This window comes from Oryx dammah, unplaced genomic scaffold, assembly GCF_014754425.2.
Source record: "Oryx dammah isolate SB20612 unplaced genomic scaffold, SCBI_Odam_1.1 HiC_scaffold_27, whole genome shotgun sequence".
Classification (NCBI taxonomy): domain Eukaryota; kingdom Metazoa; phylum Chordata; class Mammalia; order Artiodactyla; family Bovidae; genus Oryx; species Oryx dammah.
In genome coordinates, this window is record NW_024070211.1 from 111,080,501 (window position 1) to 111,107,548 (window position 27,048).

Below are 27,048 nucleotides of genomic sequence, written 5' to 3' on the forward strand. Positions count from 1 at the left end.
TCAATGATAGTCATCTTCTTTTTCTAGATTTGTCCCTTCTGTGGTATAGATTGATGCAAGATGAGTTTGGTGGGCCAGATATAACTTTGAGTCCTTAATGAGAGTCTTTATCAGTTGATGTGAAAACTGTCTTTGGTTGAAGGAATAGTTCTGGGAAAGAGATTTTTGTCTGGTTACAAACTTGAAGTTGTGATTTATTTTGCTTCTGGCTGAAGATCTGTGATAATTTGATTGCATCACCCCTGTGATTTATTTTTTATTTCTGAAACTTTTAGAGAATTGGCTAGCTTAATGTATTTACTTATGTATGTATAATTACTGTTTAACCTGTTTTCATAAAATATTTTTTTAATACAGTCTTAACTAGTTAAGATACTGGCGAGGAACTTATTGATTAGAGTTAAAGTCACCAGAAAGGTGACTGGAAACATTAACTGGAAAAGAATTTTATATTGTATCACAATTCAGTTCAGTTCAGTGGCTCAGTCGTGTCTGACTCTTTGCGACCCCATGAATCGCAGCACGCCAGGCCTCCCTGTCCGTCACCATCTCCCGGAGTTCACTCAGACTCACTTCCATCGAGTCGGTGATGCCATCCAGCCATCTCATCCTCTGTCGTCCCCTTCTCCTCCTGCCCCCAATCCTTCCCAGCATCACAGTGAGTCAGCTCTTCACATGAGGTGGCCAAAGTATTGTAGTTTCAGCTTTAGCATCATTCCTTCCAAAGAACACTCAGGACTCATCTTTAGAATGGACTGGTTGGATCTCCTTGCAGTCCAAGGGACTCTCAAGAGTCTTCTCCAGTACCACAGTTCAAAAGCATCAATTCTTTGGCACTCAGCTTTCTTCACAGTCCAACTCTTGCATCCATACATGACCACAGGAAAAACCATCGCCTTCACTAGACGGACCTTTGTTGGCAAGGTAATGTCTCTGCTTTTCAATATGCTATCTAGGTTGGTCATAACTTTTCTTCCAAGGAGTAAGCGTCTTTTAATTTCATATCACTATTTTTCCTCAAATCTTTCATTTATGTATACTTAGAAAAATTATTTTCCTAAGCCTAAAGTTGAGTATGTAATTTAAAAAGCTAAAAATTTCTTCTTTGGAAATCTTTAATATGAAAACATTGTAGTACCTCACTATAACTCAATACACATATTTGTGCTTATGCTTACGGCACAGTAGACAAACCACTCTTAGATATTACTTTTATTACTGTATCAGTTGGGACTTAAGGGGAAGCCTCACAGCGAGTGTTGGACAAAAAGATGAGGAAAAACTTAACCTAAGAGAAGTTCAGCTCAGTCTCTCAGTCGTGTCCGACTCTTTGCGACCCCATGGACTGCAGCACGCCAGGCTTTCCTGTCCATCACAAACTCCCTGCGTTTGCTCAAACTCATGTCCATTGAGTTGATGCCATCCAACCGTCTCATCCTCTGTTGACCCTTCTCTTCCCGCCTTCAATCTTGCCCAGCATCAGGGTCTTTTCCAATGAGTCAGTTCTTTATGTCAGGCGGCCAAAGTATTGGAGCTTCAGCTTCAGCATCAGTCCTTCCAATGAATGTTCAGGATTGATTTTCTTTAGGATTGACTGGTTGGATCTCCTTGCAGTCCAAGGGACTCTCAAGAGTATTCTCTAACACCACAGTTCAAAAGCATCAATTCTTCGATGCTCAGCTTTCTTTATGGTCCAACTCTCACATCCATACATGACTACTGGAAAAACCATAGGTTTGACTAGATGGACCTTTGTTGGCAAAGTAAGAGAAGTTAGGGGACACTGAAGTTCTTGTACTTCAGATACAAGTCATGTTTGGCTACTTTGAGTTATACATGCAGCCCCTAGCACAGTACTATCCACATGTGAATTATATAAAGGCAGTCTGGTTTTAGCTTTGTTTCTGAGAGATTTTAATTGCAAAATTATAAACCTTTTATTATGTTTTTATGTTTTTTTGAAATTTGAGCAAGAATTAACCACAGTACCTCAGGAAATCAACATTCTAGCTATGGTTTTTTTCCTTCTAATCTTCCTATGGATTTCCAGTAGAATTTGGCATTGAAAAATAAGATTGATCTGTTCTGTACCTATGTTTAAGATATAAATCATCATACTATACTTGTGCATTTTGTTAGATTTGCAGACCCACTGTTTTTACAGAAGCATGTGTAAACATTTAAACATAATTTTAAGGATTCAGTGAATGTGACTATTCCAAAAACACAGACTTTTAATTAAGTACATATTTCTTTAGATTGGTTCCTATATAACTAGGAACTTAACCTTCTTTTCAGTAAACTATTAAAAGAAGAGCTTGCAGTTCAACATAAAATGTATTAGTCACTTGATATTGTACATTGAAAAATTATTTTAAAAAGATACTTGGGGTTGCGGGCATTTATGGTAAAATTCAACCAGAAGATGGCAGTGATGATCCTCTTATACTCCCTGAAATGGTAATCAAAAAGTTTACAAGTATAATAGCATGAAGTACTCATATTCAACTTTTGGTATCTAATGTTAAAAGTAACAAGTTAGGGGAGAGCATTTGCTGTTTGTTTTATATACTATGAAAAATGTGTATTTTTCTATAAGAAGGGATTAAGAATATTTTGGGTGTCTGTATCTTTGTCTGTACACTTCAGTTTTTTCTGAATACTGGGGTAAGGAAGTTACCATTAAGCCTTGCCTTGTTTAAGCTGCATGCACCACTTTATGTTATGCATCACGTCTAGAAGGCATGCTGTTTTATGGCCTGTTTGCATTTTTCACCCAAATTGCTGGAAACTAATGAACTTTTAAAGGAGTCATTCCTCTACTGGTAGTCATTTCTCTAAATTGGCTCTTTTTTATTTATTTTTTTGGAGGGGAAAATCATTTAAGACATTAATTTTTTTTTGAAAGAAAAGATTGACAAAAAATAAATGATCTGGTGATCTTAAAAGCAAAAAGAAAGGGGAGAAGGAATGCTTTCCTTTGAAAATTAGTACCCACATTTGGTGTTGGCCGAGATGAAAATGCATCCTTTCATAATCTTGCCTTTTTTTTTTTTTAATATAAAGCCCAAATGCATTTTGCCAGAGAAATTGCATGAATTGTCAGCATGCGTTGTTAACTTTGTCTTTCTCCTCTTCTTTTACTGTTCATTTTCATTCATGTACTTTCGTTTTTTGGTTTGCCATTATTTTTTATTTTTTGTTAATTACTTCATATTAAATTACTTTTGAAACGTCATAAGCTGAGCAACCTCTGCGTGTAGTAACAGCGGATACCTGTCTATTTCACTATTTAGTCCCTCCTCCTATGTCTCCATCCTCCAAATCTGTGAGCACACCAAGCGAAGCTGGGAGCCAGGACTCTGGAGATGGTGCCGTGGGATCTAGGTACAGTAATTTTCTTTCAATATTTTAATGATAGAATGCATTTACTACCCAGTTACTGTCAGTGGTATAGAGCGACTCTATATAGTCATGTTAGTTGTAACATTTTGAAATCTAAATGACACAGAAATTGTTGTAAATTGGGGGGAAATTTTTTAAAAACATTATTTTACTGTCACACTTGATTAATTTAGCTACTGACTAACTGATTTATGCTGATTTTCTTATATTAAAAATAGAAGTGAAAAAAAAATAAAATAAATAAAATAAATAAATAAATAAAAATAGAAGTGTTAATTCATTAAATTATTTTTTCTATTTAAGCAGCATTGTATTGATTATTATTTGAGCGTTTTGGGTATAAATAGTGTAAAATCTCTCTTATGCTTAATTTCCATTTGGTAATTGAAATAAACAATTCGGTTAAACAGCCTAATTCTATTAAGTTATTCTAATTAGGTAGAAAATAATAATGCATAAAATATCAAGAATAAGGAATAATTGCTAAGGAAACATTGAGTGTTTACTGGCTTCAATAAAAATTTTAAAAAGTATTTACTGGCTTTGAGGGCATTATGCTAAGTGAAAGAAATCAAAGGGAAAGACAAATACTGTATGATCTCACTTATAAGTGAAATTTAAAAAATGAAACTAGCTCATAGATACAGAGAAGAGATTGGTTCATTTTTATTTTCATTTAAAAAATTTTTGATGTTTGCCAGAGGTGGGGGAGGTAACGGGTAGGCAAAATGGGTGAAGGGAGTCAAAAGGTACAAACTTCCAGTTATAAAATAAGTTATGGAGATATAAATGTACAGCATGGAGACTGTAGTTAACAGTTCATATATATATATAAACACCTTATGGTGGTTTAGTCCCTAAATGATGTCTGACTCTTGTGACCCCATGGGCTGTAGGCTGCCAGGCTCCTCTGTCTATAGGATTTTCCAGGCAAGAATACTGGAGTGGGTAGCCATTTCCTTCTCCAGTAGTTAACAATAATATGTTGTATATTTGAAAGCTGCTGAGAGATTGGGTCTTAAAGACAAAGAGAAAATCATAAGAAAAAATTTGGTAACTATGTAAAATGGATGTTAACTAGACTTATTGTGATCATTTCACCATATATACAAATATTAAATCATTATGTTATATATTTGAAACTGATATTATATGCCAGTTATACCTCAATTAAAAAAAGTCGCTGCCAAGTGTCCTGAACTTGCATCTTCCTTGTAAAACAGTTATCTCACACTTGTTTTATCATCCTGCATACATGTTGGGGCTTGATTTTCAAACATTCAGTAAGATTTCAACTTCTTTCCAAATACCATACTGAGAAAAGTATTTCTCTTTGTCACACTCCTAATAATACTGAATCTTTATTTAACAACATCTTACATTTTTATTTCTTATGGCAACTGAAATGAGACTAAACATAGCCAGTTAAAAGTCTTTATTCAGAATCCTTATTTTGGGCTAGGAAGTTAAATCTCTACCTCAGGAAAACCTAAACACACCTTTTAATGAGAAGTAAGCTAAGAAGTTTATCTTCTTTGTGCCCAGGCACCTCGATTGAAGTTGCAAACAAGTAATGAGTATCTAAAAGACAAGACAAAAAAAGAAGAAAAGGGGCTAACTAATCCATAAACTCAGTCCTTTAATCAGTTTCTGAATAATCAAGTTGTCATTAACAATTAGAAGACACAAAAGGTTCACCAGTCTGAATTTGAGATGTGCTTTCCAAACCTGTTCTGTTTATAGAACTGAAACTGCAGATTTAAACAATACTCTTTTTGGACGTTAAGTGACATGATAAAAGAATATATTATAGATTAAAGGCTGAATTTATTTAGTCTAAATTCATTTTTAAAGGCTAAATTTGTTTCATGCTTTTGTACTTCTGTATTTTTATACAAATATGTTAGTATTCCTTTCCTAGTAAAAGGGCATTTTCAGAAGGGTTTTATTTTCCCCTTATAATACATTACCAAAGTAAAAATATTTCCCAAGGTAAAAAACACAAAAAATTTTATTAAATTTCCTTACTTGATATTATATGTTATTTTAATGCCTATACTGTATTGTGTTAATTCATTGTTCTTGATTTTGAACAGGAATAGAAAGATTACTCTAATCCAGCATCAGCTAGTTTGCTTTCAAAAATACTATGTAGCATGTACGCAAATTAAAATATGACCACCTGAGTTTCATTGGAAAACCTAAAGACTATTAGACCCAATTGGAATATTGTAAATTGGTATAGGAAGTAAATAACTGTTAAATATGTTTATTTTGTTAGAATACATATTAATTGAATTGCCAATTTAATGTTAAGTGCCATGGGCTGTCAAAGAAAATAATGTTCCTGGTCCTTGCCTTCATGGAACTTGCATTCTAATGCTCATTAATTTACATAACTTAAATATAGTATTCACTGTATTGAAAAATGGAGAAGGCAATGGCACCCCACTCTAGTACTGTTGCCCGGAAAATCCATGGACGGAGGAGACTGATGGGCTGCAGTCCATGGGGTCGCTAGGAGTTGGACACGACTGAGCGACTTCACTTTCACTTTTCTCTTTCATGCATTGGAGAAGGAAATGGCAACCCACTCCAGTGTTCTTGCCTGGAGAATCCCAGGGACAGCGGAGCCTGGTGGGCTGCCATCTATGGGGTCGCACAGAGTCGGACACGACTGAAGCGACTAAGCAGCAGCAGCAGCAGCAGTATTGAAAAATCCTAAGAATAATGTGCTAAATTGTGTTTAAAGTGTAGATTTGTAGATGTAAAACAAGAAAACGAGTATTTGAGTATCTTTAGGGATATGTGTTTTTATTTTTATTTTTTAAATTATGAAAATATAACATTTACAGGAGACTTGGAAAATACAGAACAAAGTTACATATAATTCCACTATATTACAATTTTTAAAAATACGTAAGTATTTTTAGTTGGAGTTGCAATGTCAAACTCTCAAAAATTAGTAGAATGAACAGACAGAAAGTAGAAGGATATACTAGACCTGAAAAGCACTATGAACCAATTCAACATAATTAAAATCTATACAATTTTCATACAACAGCAGGATACAAATTCTATTCAAGTTCCTATAGACTATAGACCTGGAGACACTGGAACATATCCAGGGACATAAAACAAGATGCAAAAATTTCATGATCTAAAGGTATTGAAATCATACCTGTGCTCTCAAGTCTGTTATCACTGTGAAATTATGTTAGAAATCATGATCAAAAGATATAACAATCCACATATTTTCAAATGCAATGTGACAGTTACCAAGAGAGATCTTTGACTTAGCTATTGAAAGCCTCAGTAAAGTTAAAAGACTGAAAGATCACACAGGGTGGTTGCAGAGAAAAAAGCATTTGAGAAATTAATTCAAAATGAGAAATTAATATCAAAGATACTTTTTAAAAAGGATATTTGTTTTTTTATTAGAGAATGAGTATAAGATTAATGGGAGAGAAAAATAAATTCATTTTTAATGAGATGACTTGATATCTTTTTAGTCTTAATATATGTCATCTCCTTTGAAAACCCAAACTAACTTTTAATTGTTAATTTTCAAGAGGACTAAATATTTCACTTTTTAATATATATGTACACACAGCGAGAAAACTATGAATTCCTTTAAATCATCTCTAGATTCCATAATAGAGAAATAATTAATATTGTTGATTAATTGATGATATTGGCAGTGAAGTACTCGCATTTTAAAATATGTGACTTTTTAAAAGAATGCTAGAGTCTGAGAAAGAAAAAGAATGGATATAAATTGAGCTGGCATGATGATAATGAAAAAATAAACAGCAAAATGCATGAAGATGTGTGAGATGTATAAACCTATACACTCAACTCCTTTAGCTGGCTAAGACAGTCGACGATTTCTGCACTTGGGGAGTAGGAAAAAAACATATTAGACATTACCAAGTATGATATCAAAACATCTGAATCACAGTTTCTCAATGCCAAAAGTTTCTATTCGGCCTGGTAGTAATTTATGAATAAGTACATAGGAGGCCATGAAAAATGATATTTCTGTAACTTTGCTGATTGGCAGGTTGCATATCATTAAGATTCCAGTTCACTTTCTCAATCACTTCTGTTAACTCTGAGATTTAGATAACAGTTATTCAATGAATAATCCATGCTCCTTATTCCTTTTTTACATTCTTGATCAGTTTATCTCTTGGGCTTTTGATTATATGTGTCAGGATTATATTAAAATTTTAATTTATATGTCTGGAGATGCCTTTAATATAATCCCATACTTTGTGCAGTATGTTTTCAGTACTGGCTCTGTTCTGAGGTAGAGTTTTACTCTTATTTTAGACCAAAATGACGTCCTTAACAAGGAGCTCTATGTCATTGGTAACAGCTCAGACTCTTAGAGAATGTAAAGGGTATGTACAGAACATTCCTTGGAGAGCATCTCATAGAACCTCTTCTGGTTTAACAAAGCCTGAGTTTGTTGCTATTCATTGCTTAGTATAAAGTAAATCTTCACTGTGGCCTCTTCTTTCTTTGTGTACACACATTACCATTTAAATCCCAAAATCTTTCTTTATATTTTTAAAATGAAGCGTTTCTCTAGTTCATTTGATTGCTTTTACTGTTAAGTTGTATAGGCAAGTAAAGATTTCATTTCTTATATTTAAATATTAATAGTAGTTTTAGTTTTATGTTGTAATTTGTTGCATAAATGAGAAACAAATATATTTGACAAGGATGGTAGCACTGAATGTATTGTGCTTAACTTTTTAATAGGGATTCTAGCATCGTATGGTACTATACATAATTATCTTACATATTGCTAATCTACAGGAGTACCAGTGTGGAAAGGACCTTTTATTCTAGTAATGACCAAATTTTCCTTAAATCTTTTGGAAAAGATCCCGTGGAAATTGTTTACCCAATAGGCAAGGCTAAACACAACCAAATATTTATTTAGGATTGATATTCTCCAAAAGCTTAGTTAGTTTAGATAAATTCTTGGAACATCAAATATTTTTCCTGGCAAAAAAAAAGTCTGCTTTTTCCTAGAGACAGAAATCTTTAGTTGCTTTCCAAAGCAGATGACATGTAAGCCCAAGGCAGTGCTTAACCCATAAATTACATAAGGGTCACATTTTGGAAACTTAAGCTATTTTGTATCCCACTGGAATAGTCTTTGGTTTTCTTACCAAAAGGCTTATGTGTTGACTCATTTCCTTTACCAATATGACAATTTCCTGCACACATTTAATGCTTTGGGCAAGATTATGATATGTTAACTAAGATGTTTTTACTAAAGCTTTTTTCATTAGGAAACTTCAAATTTCAACTATATATAGCCTAGCTTGTTATCATCCAAAAATAATGTGTTATTTGGGATGTTGGATGTTTTGTCTGTTCTTATTCCTTATTTTGCAAGATTAGTTTCCTATAATCTGAAAATACTGTCTTTTTTAAACTATTCTAGGTTGTATGTTTGCATTGCATGAACTAGAGCGTTTGAGTGATATCTCGTGTTTTTTTGTACTAACCGGAACATGTGGTTTTTAATTGTGAACAGTACTTTAGCTATTCATAGAATGTATTTGCTTGACTAACTTATGGCCTTTTTTGCTAATGCTTCATGGTTGTCCTACAACCATTTAGGACGCTGCATTGGGATACAGATCCATCAGTTCTTCAGCTTCACTCAGATTCCGATTTGGGGTATTGAATAGATTTATTACCTTCCCTCTTTTATAATTAATTTGATTCTTTGTGAAATTGTCCTAATTTTATTTTTCTTAAATTTCTAACATGCAGATAATACGAAGAGTGATATTTCACTGTGACACCTCATTTATCCTCTATCATTAGTGAAAAAAATATGTATCTGATTTTTCACTGTGACACCTCATTTATCCTCTATCATTAATGAAAAAAATATGTATCTGATTTTATAGGTACCCCTAAGTAAAGTACCTATAAAATATCGAAATTACTTTTAAATGTCTAAATTACTTTTATTATTGCTATATTTTTTATGTAAGTTTTTCCACAATGTATTACAAACTTCCTAAACTTTTAAAAATACATACTTTACATGCAATCTTTTCTAGGTTACTCAACATGAAAATTTTTTTTCCTATATTAAAATTTCCTGATGATATTTAAGGTTTTGAGAGGAACAGAGCTGTCGGTTTCTACACTGTGGCTCCAGATTGCCATTGATTTATTCATTTATTCATTTACTTATTTATTCTAGTCTACAGTGCAAACTATAAATGTTTACTTCTGCCACTGTGCCTGACTCAGATAGCTCTTTTCCCTTGATAGTTTGAAGCTTCTAAAACATATGTCACTATACCTTTAGAAATCATGTCTAAGAGTAAATAAGCCTTACGTGCATGCTAAATTGCTTCAGTTGTGTCCAGTTCTTTGCGACTCTTTGTACTGTAGCCTGCAAGGATCCCCTATCTATGGGATTCTCTAGGCAGTACTGGAATGGGTTGCCATGCCCTCCTCCAAGGGGATCTTCCCGACCCCAGGGATTGAACCCATATCTCTTATGTCTCGGGGCTCAAACTCACATCTCTTACGTATCTTGCATTGGCAGTTGGCTTCTTTACCACTAGTGCTACCTGGGAAGCCCTTAAATAAACCTTGAATTAGGCCATGTAAGAAAAGTATATGGGCTTCTTCTTGTAGTTAGCTGGAAGTCCTCTCTGTTGGCTGCCCCTGAGGCTCCTCCACCCTCAACTGCTTGCTTGTTCTCAGTAAAAGTGGCTTTGGATAAGTAAGGTATTATCTCCTCAAATCTATCCCTAAATCTTATTTTGTTTGTTGTAGTATTGTGATTTTTATCTATTAAACCCTATATGTACTTAGGTTAGTAACTTGTTCTTAATGTTGTTGACTCAAGCCCTTTTTTCAGATATGAAAAATATATGAAATTATATTTCAGATATGAGTTATTTTTCATATGGTTTACATCTTGAAAATTAGAATATAAAATTTATTTCAAATTTTGTTCTTAGATTGCTAAGTTACTTCAAATCTTACTAAATTTTTCCATTTAATTCTTTGATTATGCTATTTTTTCTCTAAGATATTTCCAAGGTAGAAAACACATGAAAAATCTCTTGTGGCCCACATTTGGGACCTTAGAGAAAATTAATCTTTAAATGTACTAATTTTATTAAACTTTTTTGTACAGGATTTTGAAAAGGATGTTTATATAAGAACAAAGTTATATTACCAAATATATATATATATACATATATATATATTTCAAATGTCCAGCTTTATATTCTTGTAAGACAGATTCATTATTGAGAATTTTGGGAGTTTGGAAGCATGCTATATTTGGTTTAGAATTTAGACATCTACTATAATAAATTCCCCCAGTTACAGAATAAAATATATTTTTCTTTTGGTACATATTCATTATCCACAACTTTCTTCTTCTGTTTGTCAAAAAATAATGTATTTCACTTATTTAAGATAGGAGTGACTTGAGTAATTTCATGATATTCAGAAGATATGTAGCTTTAGTTTAAATCTAAAATAATCTACACAATAGTTTGTCCATGTGTGAATCAAGGACAGTATTGATCACACAGAGATTAGAGACTTAAAGTTTAAATATTTTATAATCTAGATTGACTATATGCTTCTCAATTTCTGCAAAATACAAGTAGAAAAAGTTGTTTTCAACAGAAAGTTACTTCTCACTCTTAAAGCTGATGTCTTCTAATGGTGAAGGGAGACTAAACGTGGTATGAATGAGATCCATATATTTAACTCTTAACAAAAAATTCCAGAATCATATCCCTGCTAAAAACATTTCTCATAACCAACCATATTCAGCAGTCTACTCTGAAATTCCCATCCTCTTCCTCTGTTATTACCCACACATTTGTTCTAAGAAACTAAATTATTTGCCTTTTTAAAGTGAAAAATAAACACCTTGAATGATTCAGAAATCTCATTTGTTCTTGCTACCTTCTAATTCTTTTGTTAAAATAAAGCCAATTAATTGTTTATTTAAATATTCTTGAATAAAACAGGGGTTTAAATTACACTGTTGGATATACGATATTTAATTCTTACTTTTCCCAAAAAACATGGTTTGATGTAGTTAAAAGTGTATCATTTGTAGTGTTTGAAAGTGTTTGTGTTCACTTTATTCAGACGAGGACCTATTAAACTTGGAATGGCTAAAATTACACAAGTTGACTTTCCTCCTCGTGAAATTGTCACATACACAAAGGAAACTCAGACTCCAGTTATGGCTCAACCCAAAGAAGGTGAGTATCTGTCCTTAAATATGATTGTCATTAATACCCATGTTAAATAAGGGGATTCTTTTTTTTTTCCCTTTGTTGTTTGGCATATTTTCTTAGAGGAACATTATAAAAATAATACTTTGGGTTTCTATTTTTATGTATTTGCTCTTTAGAGTTTGAAAATTTTTTCTTGTAGAATTTAATAGAAGTATAAGCTATATGTATGTTTTTAATTATGTTGGCATAAATACAAATATTTCCATTCTCATTTTGTTGTTGCTATGTGCTGCTTTAGAAGCAAAAAACTTAAGAATGTTCCGTTTCTGTGTCATGAACGTAATTCTTCCCAAAATGAGAGTATATCCAATAGTAAATGAAATAATGTAAATTATTTTCTTTGGTGCATACTATATTCTGATATACTGCCAGTTATCTGTATTAATGAACAAATCTAGACCTAATTCATAAACTTCCTATTTTATGATCTAAGGGGTCTACTATGTTGATTATATAGCAGCCTCTAATCTCTGTGAAACAGAAGGAATATACATAGACATTATATTGAATGTGGAGTCTTTTGTGTCTTAAATCAAAAGGAGCTGACCATTTTTACAGTGGGGACTAATTTTAAAAATCTAATTGAATAGCTAATGATTTAAGCATAAACTTAATATGATAGTTCTTGTTTTTCCAAGGGAAGCTAATAAATTTATGTTTGATATAAAAGAAGCTTACTTAAGATCCCTAATACAGTTTCACAATTTCTTATCTGAAACCTATGGAGTTGTATATATATATAGGGATTCAGAATTTTTTACATTTCAAAGAAGTAGTTAAGTACTGTATGTACCATATGTAAACACTCCAGCAGCATCTTGGGCATAAATATTCAACAGAAAAGATATGAATATTCAAACTGAGTGAGATAAATAATGATTATAGATACCTTTACTTTTGGTCATGTTAGGGTTTACCACCAAAAGAATTAATGGATTTTAGAGTTGATGATATTTTGGAATTGTGGGCCTATTGTAATCCTTTTAGCAGTCTGTACATAAAGAACATTTTTTTTCTCCTCAGCCAGAAAACTTTATTATTGTTTAATTATAGAATATCAAGCATAAGCACTTTATCAAATGTTTAAGTTAATTTATCTCTAAAATTTCAATTAAATTTCCACATTTCTCCATTAAGGAGAAGTAAAAGTAATATTCATTGCAGAAAACCCTGAGATACAAGTAAGCAAGAGTGGGGGTGGGGGGAATCCTTGAAATTCCTAGCTTATTACCAATGAAAATCTTTAAATTTTCATACTTATATATACTTGAAAAGAAAATGAGCCATTATAACTCTTTGTAGACTTTTTAAACTTAATAGTAGATCATCACATGTACTTTTAACAACTCTCCTTTCCTTGCCCCCAAAGGATGGACATGAAATAAATATCATAAACTTTTCCTTTGATTTTCTTCTTATTCCCAAAAGGATTTGACATTATCGTGTGTACAATTAAACTGAAAAATTTTGAGGAAACTGGAATAAGTTTTTGTCCAATAGTTTTTTTTTATAATTTGACCATGTGAATATTCATTTCTATGGATACATGTTTTTCATTCCTGCTGCTCCATCAATTGGTAAAATAGCTTTCATATGTGCAAAATCCCTCATCTTACCAGAAAAAAACTCCTTGATGATAGATTTGTTTGAGGCATAAGCCATTTTAAAAAAAGAGGAAAGATAAAGTGCTGAACTACCAGAATGGAGAAAACTGATACTGTAGGATTCTATAATTTCCAGAAAATATTATTTTACTAACTAATATGTTCAAAGTACTGAAATGTCTGTCTTTTGGGAGCTATATTATTAGATATGTTAAATGAGAAAAGCTAGATATGTTAAATAGAAAGTAAGCAAAATAGCCAAAATGAGGGTACAGTATCTCATTTAAAAAATAAATTTTATCATAATAATATGAAGATTTACTTTTATTTATGAAATACATTTTAGATTGTTTTAGAATATAAAGCAATTCTGAAGCAATTTTAGGTAATGCCAGTTGTAACACACCTATAATTATATATATCATTTAAATGAAAAATTCCATTTTTAAAAAAAATTTTTCTAATTTTTCTAATTACTGTAGTATAGAGAATTTAGAGAAGACAGAAAGAATAGGAAATATGCCTGTGATACCACTGTGTAGTACCCATTGTTAATATTTTGTTTCCAGTCTGTTTTCTACGATACATTTTTTCAAAAATTATATATGTATACATATACAAGCACACATATGGTTTTATATCCTACCTGAAATTTTCATTTTTAGTTGCTTATTCTTGACATGCATATAAATTTTAAAGTGAACATGTAATAATGTCTTTGAGCTAATTTGAATGTATAGCTACATAGTATATGACTGGCAGTTTTGTAAAAAACACTTTTTCTCCATTTTTATTTTGAAATTAATGGGAAAATTTAAAAGATTGTGATTTGTAAAGTAGGCTAATTACCCAGAAGTTCAAGATAAACTGTATTTTTTCACTTGAAAATTAGTTGCGTGAGTGCTAAGTCACTTTGGTTGTGTCCAACTCTTTGCAACTCCATGGACTGTAGCCCGCCAGGTTCTGCTGTTCATGGAATTCTCCAGGCAAGCATACTGGAGTGGGTTGCCATGCCTTCCTCCAGGGGATCTTCCTCACCCAGGGATTGAACCTGTGTTTCTTATGGCTCCTGCATTGCATACAGGTTCTTCTATTTAGGGCAAGGCTTTTAGCAACCATCGTACTTGAGTTTTTTTGCCAAATTTTCCAGAACACGATAGGGACTGCTTTCTTCTTCATTGCTGTAATGCCTGGTTTGGAGAGTGCATGATGTGTAGTGAGTACAAACTCAGTAAATATTTGGTGAAGGAATTAATTGCTTTTGCCTACTTAGGAGAATGATTTACTTACTTGAGATTTTTTTTTCCCCCATGCCTTTTCTTGGGAAACTGCTGGGAAAATATTGTTTTCCAGTGTTAATACTACAGTAACAATATTGATGAAATTGGGTGAGAAAGTATAGTCTCGGTTCTTGATTTTAATATGACTGTATCATGTTGTAATCATTATTTGCTCTTAGATCCATAAATGAAACATACATCCTCCCTTATAGCCTTCTCTGATTCCATGATGACCTAGATACAAACATATGCTGTTACTCTGTGTTCTGTGTATCCCTGTGAATGCTGTGAGCAAATTGGACCTATTAGCATCTCTCAAATATTATTATCTTAGCTACTTGTTTGTTACAGTTCTTCAAACCTCATGTTTAAATTGGTGACTGAAAATTGTAACAGCGGAGTGCTTACTACGTATCAGGTATAGTGTAAGGCACTTACACTATCTCTAATCCTCTTACCAAAACCTTGAGAGTTAAATACCAATTTTGTTTACATATGAAGAAGCTGAAGCTAAAAGAGAGCTTATTAAGGGTAAGATCCTAAACCAAGTTTGGCTGATTCCAACGTATCCTTTCTCTCTTACGCAGTCACTGAAGCAGCCCTTTCATTGTTTTATGATAGTTACCTGTGGTAAGAAATTCAATTTATATTAATTACAGTCTAGTACAAATGTAGATACAGATGTGTACAGACATCCCTCGAATTTTAAAAGTTCACTTATGCCACTTGAGGAGTATGACAAACCCAAGCTCCTTCCCTGGAAACTACACTCAGCATCTCAGCAGAAAGCTGCCATAGCTTTAAACTGTCTCTGAGCATCTGCTGTGTTTAGTCTGTGCACATGTTAACAAGCTGTGTCCTAAAGTAATCGCTTCTTCAGTTTACACCATTTCAGCTTAAGACCGTTTTCAAGGACTGCTCTACTTTTGGATAGAGGGGGGGAGTCTTGTAACTGATACAAAGTTTTTTGAAATAATACCTTCTCTGCTCTTACTGTATTTCATTTTTTTCATTGTCATAACTAAATTGTTGGCTTTGACCTGTAGTTTGAAGAACATTTCATTAAAAGATAGCATGGCTTACTTATTTATTGGTAAATTTGCATCAGATAATATTTTATAGTGATTAGCTCAGAGTAATGAATAAACAGCTTTAATCTTTCATGTTTTTAAATAGAATTTTTCTTATCTTCACTAATAGAGGGTAAAAGTGGCAAGATACATAAACTGAGCCCAGTTTCTAATGGGTACACCTATGTACCACTCTCTTTAAAATTTTCCTCTGTGGACTAGACTTAGATACTCATTTTATAAAGATCCATGTTTATTCATTTGCAACCTAACAAGAATTCAGTGATTCTATTAGTGTATTGAGTGTATGCTATCTACTTGATTATTTTTTTTTAGTTAAAGGTTGAGGTATATAGGCCTCCTGTAGCTCAGATGAAAAAGAATCTGCCTGCCAAGCAGGAGACCCAGGTTTGATCCCTGGGTTGGGAAGATTCTCTGGAAAAGAAAATGGCAACCCACTCTGGTATTCTTGCCTGGAGAATCCCATGGACAGAAGAGCCAGGCAGGCTACTGTCAGTGGGGTTGCAAAGGGTCAGACGTCATTAAGCGACTAACGCTCCACTACTGCTGAGGTGTATAAGTGAAGGAGAATGAGAAACATACTGTAATACCATGGGGCTGTCCTTAGCCTTTAGAACTATTTATAAAAATGAGATTTCCTGTCTGTATCATTACAATTATTTTCATGTCCAGGGCTCTTACATTGTTCCATTTCCCAATTTATGGAAGTTATAGAAAGAGGGGTAAAAAACCCCTACACTTAAAAGCTTTATAATGAGAACACTTTGTGCTTAATTCTCCCTCTGCTTTTCCATTGGTTTAATACAGAGCTTCTCAAACTTAGCCTCCTTGGCTCGCATTTAAGAATATGTAATAAATTCCCAAACTCACTATGAGACAAAATTGCGAAATTCACAGTTTGAGTGTAAAAGACAGTAAATTGAACTTGGGTAGGCAGTGTAATTAGTACAGAAATAATGTTATCAAATTGAAGATAAAAATTGGCCTTAGACTTACCTCTCTTTTTCATTTTTTAAAAAATGGTTGAATTTATTCTTTTGAAAAGTACATGTTCTTGCTTTCAAGTTTACTCTGAAAGTTGATAGTACCATTTCTGAACTGATCTGCTTTGCTGTCTTAAAGCACCTACTGTGAATGAAATTGACTAGGAACATGTGACCTTAGTCAATTTCGCTCCCGGCAGGTAAAAAAAAACTTCTCATGGCAGGAGTGTAATACCCACAGATACACGCCTGGAAAAGTTACTTTCTTCCCTTATCTTTTAGAAGTTTTTAACTCTCTTGAAAATGGCATTGTCTTTTCTTATTCACCAAAAATCATCAGCATGGATTTTTTGTTGTTGTTGCAATTTTTAGACACAGATTTTTAAAGAGGAAATTCCAGAGTTTAATCAGCTTGTTTACACCTGAGGAAACTGAGACCCAAGAATGTTCATTGATGACCCTATGGTCACAATATAAAAGAATATCAGGCTACAGTCAGAACCTGGTTCTTGATTTCCATTGGAGTGCGATGTTTCTCATATCATTCTACTTTCTTATCTGTGTGGAGTTTAATAATGGTTTTTGGTATTGACTTAGTAATCATATTTTTCCTCAAGTACATGTTGATTAGAATATATAATGTGTAGAAAAATGTTATATGTAAATAGCTCTTAATTTTTTATTACATGATCTTAACATCTGGAATCCACACTTCCCAAGTAGACTAAATTGTTAGGCCTTCTGGTTAATATTATTCTTGTCTAAAATGGATTAAAAAAATTTTTTTTGGAATAAATAACATATGTAATAAGTTTTAACCCTCAAAGAATCTGTGAGAATATAAAAATAATTGAAAATTGAAGCATTTGTTCTTAACCACGATTGAAAGACTTTAATCAGCATATTTAAAATTGTGGCCTCAGAAAAATGTAATATTTATGAGATCACAGATAACAGGATCTGTATTAATGATGCCAATACTGCCTAAATAAAAATTTGAATTTTACATAAAATGAGACAATGTAGAGAGACAAATTCTGTGTTAAAATAAATGGTATAATTAAAGTATTACTCTATTTATCTCGCAAATTAGCACTAGATCTGTATTCAAAATATTTCCTGACTAAAATTTTCCCTTGTTAAATATCTAAGTTGTTAAGAAACAAGTGACCTTGCATTTGATTCTAGATGTTTAAAAAAATAAAAGGAATGAATTCCATTGATACATTCCTAAAGTTTTGTCCTAATATTTTCTTAATATTGATTTTTAAAGAGTAAAGGATATGAAATTATGGACAAATGGATCAAAATGAAGTGATTCAAAAGGATATTGAACCAGAAAATAAAGGATTATTTTGAAAATATTAAAGGAAAATCATTCATGTCTAACATGTAATTTTAAACTTATGATTGAAGTATTTCCCTCTAATAGTCTCATTTTGTTTGTGAAGTTACTTATAAGTAGAATTTTTATAAATTAAATAATGTCTTTATGTGCAACACATTTTTCCTGATTTTTGGAATTCATTGGCAATTTCCTTTGTAGTGAGTAATTATGCTAGTTTGTAAATTAGGAATTCTTCATTAGGATATTAAACTGTCTTGAAATAGACTACATCAGTATGATGAAACTAGTTAATAAATTATAGACAACTGTTTCCTAAATAGCATTAATGCACAAATGATATAGATTTTGACCTCATGCTAAGAATTAATTGTGATAAGTGATAGATTAAAGAGTATCAGTTTTTAGTGAGTATTTTCTAGGTCTTGCATATTCCTTGTTATGTGTTACAATATTTTTAAATAATTCAAAGTGTGCTTTGTGGCTTATTCATAGATATCTCTTTAACGCAGTGTGACATACAGATGAGAAAACTTGTTCTGGAGAGTCCTTCCTTCAGCTTAACAAAAGCCACCCATTTCACAGATGATTTAACTTTGATTAACCTACTCCATTGTAACAGATTATTCCAACAACTGGAATTTCATTCTTTCATGTTATTTCTAGGTGCAGCTTAATTTATAGACCGCTTTTCTTTCCATCTCACCAAAATACATCACAATTTTGATGTTAACTCAGTAAAAATTCAATGGTTCATTAAACCTAATCTTAGCATTCATTGACAAGAGGTTTGTCATTTTAAAAGTAACTGCTACTTTTATGCATTCTTTATTGCTCAGTTTATAATCTTAGATTCCCTGTCAGAGAAAGCATGGAGTTAACTACTTAGCATATTGCAATGAATATTCATCAATAAATTGATGTGACATGGCAGTCACATTTTTCAGTCTTCCTGCTCTGTTGTAGTGTTTTTCAGTTTTAAATATATATTGCGGTTTATCATATAATAGGGACTAGCTTAGAGAATCTTTAGAATTGTAACATTATATTTTTGGTCATGTTAATACTTTTTTAGTAGCTAGTTGTATTCATTTTTAATAAGAGTATTTGTTTCAGAGGAACAGTCTCTAATGATTCTGATGTTAGGCATTGTTTTGCCATATATTTGGTATGTGTAGATAATCAGCTTAATAATAAAAATATTTTTAAAGCAGATCATTTTTGTAATGTCCTTGGAATTTTTCTTAGTGTTAGCCATTTAATGAAGCTTGATTCTTAAGTATCTGAGTTTTTGAATCGGTTTTTAATTTTAATTTGAATCAGTTTTTAATAGAGTTAGTACCTTCATTCTAAAACAAAATCCTGAAAACAAGTATTAAATAGATTATAGTCATCATTCAGCTACAGCTAAACTATATGGGCAAATAAGCGTCACAAATGCCATGAAGTAGGCAGAGTTAGATCCCTGTCTACCATACTTCATCTACATTTTAAATTTTAAAAGGAAAAGAGTGTCTGTAAGCATGATCTTTTCTGTTAAATGTGTAGATTATGAGGTCACTTAGCACTAAAGTACTGACCATATGCATTATGACAGGAATTTGACACCTGTCATTGGAAATGGTACTTAGAAGCCGTATAATGCAACAAAGTTGAGGGAGGAAGATATGATGTGGATAGGAGGCTGTAATTTATAATTCACAATGCTTCAGGATGACCTGTCCAGGGTGACTCAGATTCCCTGTCTTTGATTTTAGGATTTACATACAGTGAACTTACTAGTCAACAAAATTGATAACTGATGGTATTAGAAGAAAATGGAAAAATATGTATTTTCAGACTTAATTTTTAATTGAGGTAAATATCTTGTTATCCTAAAAGTCAGCTTAAGTGTAATTAAATTATTTTCATTACATATACTGGTAGGTGACTTGATGGTAGAATTTCATCATAATGTTTGAGCAGTGCAGTATAGAATTGTTACCAGATACACTGTTCTCAGATTAATAATCCATTGTATATGAGAATTCATCTAAAAGGGAGTACTGTCTTTCTGTTTCTCTGTGTGATTATTTTGCCCCCAAAAAAGCTTTCATTTTTTTAAGTAGCACAAAAGCTGTAATTGGCATGCTTTGTAAGGAAGTGTCAATGTGCAAGAGAGTGGCGATCACTAAGAATTCTTTTGCGTGTTCTTTCCCCTTTGCACCACCGCCTCCTCAGTGGGGTCACTGAGATCACTAGCTTTTCTTGAAATGGCCATTTTCACTGGCAGGTGCATTATACCCTGTATTTTCAGATTGTTTTTCCATTCTGAATGTTTGGCAGGTTGATTGCTCTGGCTGCATTGACGGAGAAAGGGCTGACAAATGCGGTTGGGCTGGCTGAAAAGACAGTGATTACTGTTTTCCTTTGTGGCTGATTGAGGCCCTTGAAAGGAAAAATTTTAACCTTCACCATTTGGTTCAAAAGTATGAGCATATATTGAAATCATTCGTGCCATTTATCCTAGTTCTGTAAACTTGTCAGAACGTAAAAATCGCTCAATTTCAAGTAATGTAGGATTGGCATACGTCATTATCATTTTGATTAAGTTGGAGGTTGTATCATTGTGTGCATTATACAGTATCATTTAAAGCTTTCTTTCCTAAAGGTACAGTTATATTTTTATTGCTTATACTATAGAGTTAGAAAGATTTTCATAGCTTTCCAAACCTAACACTATGTGTGTGGTTTGGCAGCTGGTGTGGCCTACAAGCTGCATTTTGTTTGCAGGGTAAAGGCTTATCTGTAGGCCTCCTGGAGTGTGGGTAATTGCACAGGCTCGCCATTGGGGAGAGACAGGATTGGAAGCAGTCAAGCGGAAGAATGTTATGCCATCCCATTGCCACCTTGTAGCAGAAAGACACAATCCCAGCAGTGCCATCTGGTTGTTGCTATCTAGTCAGCTGGCCTGGCTGCTGGGACCATGACTTGGCAGCTGGTTCCCATACTACCATTCTTTTGTGTATGTCGTATGTTAGTGTGTTTTAGATAATTTTGAACATGGGTCGGGGAAATGACTATAACAAGTAAAGTCCCCTTATTGAATAGGCTCTCATTACTTGAGATGGACTCTGCTACAGATGCCTGCTGCCATTCCCTCATAGATAAATGATGCATCTGTTTAGGCAATAAAAATAAGCATTTTCTTCATAAAAATCCATCTCTGTATGTAGTGAAAGAGAAGGTATGCAGAGTTGTATGTTCTATAACATTTTAAAATAAGTAATTTAAAGTTATTTCCTGGTTTGGTTGTATAAGAGGAGAGTTAGTCATTTTTAAAAGTCTTATAAACATTGTCTGTTGTCTCAATGTGTATTTTTATTCAAGTTAAGAAAACATTATTTTAAGTGCTTATTGCCACATCATATAACAGTAGATAATGAGACTTGCATTTAAAATGACAGAATAGAAAATGTGGTCTCGTAGCTATTATCTTTAAAATCTGCCTCTCAAATAGCAACCTGAGAGTTAATGTAAGCCGTCTTTATGCCATATGAAGATCCATTAGACACTGATGGTTTCAGATCACAAGTAAGCAGCCAACTCTGTAGGCTGTTTTAGACATTTGATTTTCTTCATTTTACAGCATTAATGTGTCAGCATGCTACATAAAACTATGTAGGAGTTGCATGTTGTTCTGTCTGGAATGATAAATGCTTGCAAGCTTTTAGAGATTTACATGAGGAACTCATCCTAGTTGCTTATATATCTTATTTCAGTTTATGTAGCTACAGAATTTGATATGGCTGTTGCTGACTTACCATGTTAGGTATGTATAAAGAAGTTCCAGTTAATTCTTTTTTAAAAATCGTATTGATAAAATTTACATTATTTCTACTCATTCTATCTTATGAGTGGTTCACTTGTGCTTTTACCTAAAAAGTTGTGATACTTTCTGAAGTAATTACCTCAAGAGCTTTCAGTTATTCTCAGAAAAATAATTTTTTGTGTTACTGTTTTGTTTTTATTCAGATGAAGAAGAAGATGATGACGTGGTGACTCCTAAACCACCTATTGAACCTGAGGAAGAGAAAACTTTAAAGAAAGATGAAGAAAGTGATAGTAAAGGTATCTTAAAGAATTTAACTTTAAAAAAAAGAATTTAAAAAATTTTATTGATTCCTGTTAAGATTGTTTTTTATTATTTATACACTAAAGTAGAATAAAATGCTCTAAATCAAAGAGGTGAATCTGCTTGAAAAATGAGTCGCATTCATTGATCCAGAATGTGATAGTGAGGTGACATGATTTGAGTGGCATATATCAGACTTTAGAAAAACATTTGTTTTACAGCTCCTCCTCATGAGCTGACTGAAGAGGAAAAGCAGCAAATCTTGCACTCTGAGGAATTTTTAAGTTTCTTTGACCATTCCACAAGAATTGTAGAAAGAGCTCTTTCAGAGCAGATTAACATCTTCTTTGACTACAGTGGAAGAGATTTGGAAGACAAAGAAGGGTAAGAATAGTTGCTAAAATTATGGTGTCAGCAATGTTTAATTACTTTAAGAGTGGGAAGTTATAACACAGTTGTTGGTTTTTTATTTTTGTTTTTTTTTTCTGTAGAGAGATTCAAGCAGGTGCTAAACTGTCATTAAATCGACAGTTTTTTGACGAACGTTGGTCAAAGCATCGGGTTGTTAGTTGTTTGGATTGGTCATCTCAGGTAAATTACAATAACAAAATTGGTTTATATTTACCCATTTTTGAATTACAATAAGCAGGTAGTTGTATTTTAATTATGGAAACTTTGTATAATTAAATCAATGTATATTATAACAATGGATGATGGCTCTAAAGTTATAGTTGCCTTATGTACTTAGGAAGAAAGGATTGGGAACACTATTTAAAACTCAAGGTTTTATTTATGCCCCAGCTTAGTTTTACTTATTTTAATTGCTTACCTATTTTAATTCTGTCCTTTGGATCGAATTGCAACACATTTTAATAAAATGTTTTAACATTAAAACCTTTAAAATAACCTTATTAATTCAAAGTTTTACTAATGTTGCAGAGAGCATAACTCTGAGATGTATTTCTTGATGAAGTGTTAGGAATTTGCATTTTCAGAATAATTTAATAAAAACAGTTGAGTAACTAGGAATGTAAAACAGTTATGTATAGCATTTTTTCCCCACTTGATTCTTGCGAGCAGTATCCAGAATTACTGGTGGCTTCCTATAACAACAACGAAGATGCTCCTCATGAGCCTGATGGTGTGGCCCTTGTATGGAATATGAAATACAAAAAGACGACTCCAGAGTATGTGTTTCACTGCCAGGTGAGATAGTCTTTTAGCAGTCTTCTCCCAGTTGAAGAATTCACTAATGAATTTAGACAGTGCCTTTTTTCTTTTCTTGTCAACATAATGATTTCATTGGATTGGCATTTACTAAACCACCCCATATTTGCAAACAGATGTTAACAAAAAACTGAAGACTTCTCTATTCAACATGATCTGTGTTTTCTAGCTTTTTTGATGTCTCTTATGTTTAATCACACCTAAAGTCCTTTGCTGTTGTGATTTTCTGTTATTGTGATTGATTGTATAAAAGGAATCTTTTATAAAATGTCTTTTCTGCAGGGAGTTTCTCAGGAACTTACTTGCTGAATATACAATTAGATGGTTGGCCCACTGAATTACTTATACATGGCCTGAGGAGTTGGAACTAGATAGTTTTAAGTAGAAACATATGTTTGAAGTAGGAAACAGATGCAGATTTTTAAAGTGGATTTAGTGGGAGGTTAGAATTTGCAAGCCTTTCTGGTTGCATAAGTTATAATCTTTTAATAATTCTGCAAAAAACTTAATTGAATCAAAACTAGCATTATACTCTGTTGTCAGATTTCTGTCAAAGGCTAAAGTAGAGCCAGTTATCTTTTGATTTAATGCTGTAATAAAATAGTTTTTGCTTTGTTGGATAAATTGCTTAAATATTTCTGTAAACAGTCATTACATTCGATTTTTAAGCAAAACTATTCTAGACCTGTATCTTTATGTTCTTAAACAAAATGACATTTTTAAGTGTATTTATTTACTGGTGGTTTTAATCTCTGATAGCTTACAATAAAAGGGAAAATGTTTTTGGTTATAGATTTATTCTTATAACTTGTCACATTTCTTTCATTTGACCCTTAAATATAAAAATCTTACTTATTTGCAGTCAGCCGTTATGTCTGCTACGTTTGCAAAATTTCATCCAAATCTGGTTGTGGGTGGTACATATTCAGGCCAAATTGTGCTGTGGGATAACCGTAGCAATAAAAGAACTCCAGTGCAAAGAACTCCACTGTCAGCTGCAGCACACACAGTAAGTAAAGAGGTTATTTCCATTAGATTTCCTTCATCATTAAATACTTAGTCGCATCTGTCAAAATAGTTTCAAAATATGTTTCCTTTGATGTATGAATTCCTCATCATTTAGCAACTAAGAATGAGGGCTTTTTTTTTATTTTTGGAAATCTATTTTATTAGAAACTTCCCTCTTCTAAAATAATCTATTGTTAATCCACAGAATAGGATCAAACTTCACATTAAAAATGCCCTTATGATGTGAGACTGTTTGGATATGAAACAGAATATCTGTGATGATACAGTAAAAATTATTTCATCTTTTTGGTGAAAATAATTCCAGATAATAATTTCTTTAATATTTCTTTCTTTAGCATCCTGTATATTGTGTAAATGTTGTTGGAACACAGAATGCTCACAATCTGATTAGTATCTCTACTGATGGAAAAATTTGTTCATGGAGTCTGGACATGCTTTCCCATCCACAGGTAGGTTAAACTAGGAAAACTCTGAAGTTTTGAGGCAAGTATTGGTATTTTTTTGAGTTATATAAACCCATATATTTTTCATAAATGTTTTATAATAGTATTATAGTAACAGTTTATAAATCTAAGCATGTATTAAATATGATCTGTGATAGATATACTTCATTTTCAAACCTGCTTCTTTTAATCAATTAAATTTATGTAAGCAGTGTAGTAAAAGAAGGTTTACAAACTAAGACTAGAAAATGTTCTTAAAATTTTTTAAATTGTAAGTTTACAAAATAATCTCAATTTTTTCTGTGTAGGATAGCATGGAATTGGTTCATAAACAGTCAAAGGCAGTTGCTGTGACATCTATGTCCTTCCCTGTTGGAGATGTCAACAACTTCGTTGTTGGAAGTGAGGAAGGTTCTGTGTACACAGCATGTCGCCATGGCAGGTAAATCAAAACTGGAATTTGCAATTATTTAAAATTCTCCCTTGAATAATCTCATTAAAACAATTTGCCTGTTAATTCAAGTAGGAATCTCTCCTAGAGCTACTTAAAGTTATTTAAGTTCAGGTATGTAAAATTAAATACTTTTTAAAACTAAAAGGTCATTTTAGATCATAATGTGTTCTAGCAATAGATTTTGAGGGGTGTGGTATGTTGTGATTTTCGTATACGTGGACATGCTCACAAAAGTTAGTGGTAGGAAGTAACATTCCGCAGTTACAAATACAAAAACTCATATACCACATACTGGCCTTTAAAGTTGTAAATAAGATTTTCAACTGTTTTTCTGTTTCGATTTATTTGGACATTGAGCCTTCTTGGCTCAAAGTTCACTTCTCCTGATAATTGTACAGTAATGTCACGTACACATTTTAAATTGACTAGTATTTCTCCTGCTGTTCAATCTGTTTTGAAATTGTCTAGCTGTACCTTATCAATTGCTTCCTGTAAAAAAAAAAAATTGAGTGTTCAGATTTCATCGCAAATACAGATCGCCTTCACTTGAAAGCTTTTGTTTTAAAAGTAACCTAGGTTCTCTTTCTTACATGTAGCATCTCTTTGTCTCTGTTCCACCACCTCAGAACCTTGGACATTGGACTTTTGAGTTCTGTCATCAATAGCATCATGATTATGGTTCCAAAATGTACTACTGCTTTAGTGGTGGTATCAAATATGGATAGAGTAACACTCAAACATAATTATTTTGATGTGTTATGAGCACAGAGTTAAGTTTGTTGAAATTGTGTCAAAGTATAATAATAGATAAACCTATGATAACATATATTTGTAAGTGGTCTACTTACAAGAGATTTCCCTGTTTTCACTCTTATGAAACAGCAAAGCTGGAATCAGTGAGATGTTCGAGGGACATCAAGGACCAATTACTGGCATTCATTGTCATTCAGCTGTTGGAGCAGTGGACTTCTCACATCTTTTTGTCACTTCATCATTTGACTGGACAGTAAAACTTTGGACAACGAAGGTATCTAAAAACAGATGTCTGGTCAGGTGCTCAGGTTTCTGACACAAGGTGGTGCTCTAATACTACATGGAAAAGATGAAAAGCCTCCTAATAGCTTGGAATGATTTACTGATAAATCAAACCTAGAAAGTTACACAGAACATGAGTGAAAACTAGATGTTGAAGTTTTTAAAAAATATGCTCACAGGTATGATAACTCCACTCATAACCAAGACCAGTTGTCCCACCACTTCTGGCATTTCAAGCATAGAAATTGTTGTTCTGAACTGAGCTGGGGGAAAAGCCTGTGAAGATCTCACATGACTCTCATATAGCTCCCCTATAGCCCAGCACAAAAGCTGTGCATTTGCTCTTTGAAGAGCTTTTAGAAGATGTTCAGAACTGCACTGACTCACAGAGCTGATGGAAACTGGAGAAAAGATAGATACAAACTGTTGTACAATAAGACTGTCATAAACTTGAGTCATTAGGAAAGTATTGTGTAAATACTTATAAATTATTATAGTATAAGTAAATATTTTATATTAAATAAGTAAATTTATTATAAATAAATACTTATACATAAGTAAATACTTATACTTATGGATGCATATATATTTTTGTTGACCACAATACATAATACAAGTTGTTTGTGTTTAAATAAGCCTTGGAAAACCTTTTATGTTAAGCAGTGCTTCCTGATCCTCCAGCAATTCGAGAAACACGTGACTTTGCCCTGAATTATT

At 32.8% G+C, this 27,048-nt stretch overlaps 1 protein-coding gene across 8 annotated transcripts in view; it reads left to right on the plus strand.

The window, feature by feature from the left end:
• DYNC1I2 (dynein cytoplasmic 1 intermediate chain 2) overlaps nucleotides 1-27,048 on the plus strand; it is a 53,277-nt gene that overhangs the window by 10,064 nt on the left and 16,165 nt on the right. For 4 of the 8 annotated variants that reach the window (XM_040229337.1, XM_040229335.1, XM_040229334.1 and 1 more), the window contains exons 4-14: nucleotides 3,297-3,387; nucleotides 9,049-9,108; nucleotides 11,575-11,690; nucleotides 22,044-22,139; nucleotides 22,365-22,527; nucleotides 22,635-22,734; nucleotides 23,224-23,349; nucleotides 24,233-24,379; nucleotides 24,735-24,848; nucleotides 25,151-25,284; nucleotides 26,179-26,323. In XM_040229337.1, the coding sequence (XP_040085271.1) occupies nucleotides 3,297-3,387; nucleotides 9,049-9,108; nucleotides 11,575-11,690; nucleotides 22,044-22,139; nucleotides 22,365-22,527; nucleotides 22,635-22,734; nucleotides 23,224-23,349; nucleotides 24,233-24,379; nucleotides 24,735-24,848; nucleotides 25,151-25,284; nucleotides 26,179-26,323 (1,292 nt within the window). The remainder of the gene's footprint in view (nucleotides 1-3,296; nucleotides 3,388-9,048; nucleotides 9,109-11,574; nucleotides 11,691-22,043; nucleotides 22,140-22,364; nucleotides 22,528-22,634; nucleotides 22,735-23,223; nucleotides 23,350-24,232; nucleotides 24,380-24,734; nucleotides 24,849-25,150; nucleotides 25,285-26,178; nucleotides 26,324-27,048) is intronic. The other 4 variants (XM_040229339.1, XM_040229342.1, XM_040229341.1 and 1 more) reach the window with 1 other exon arrangement.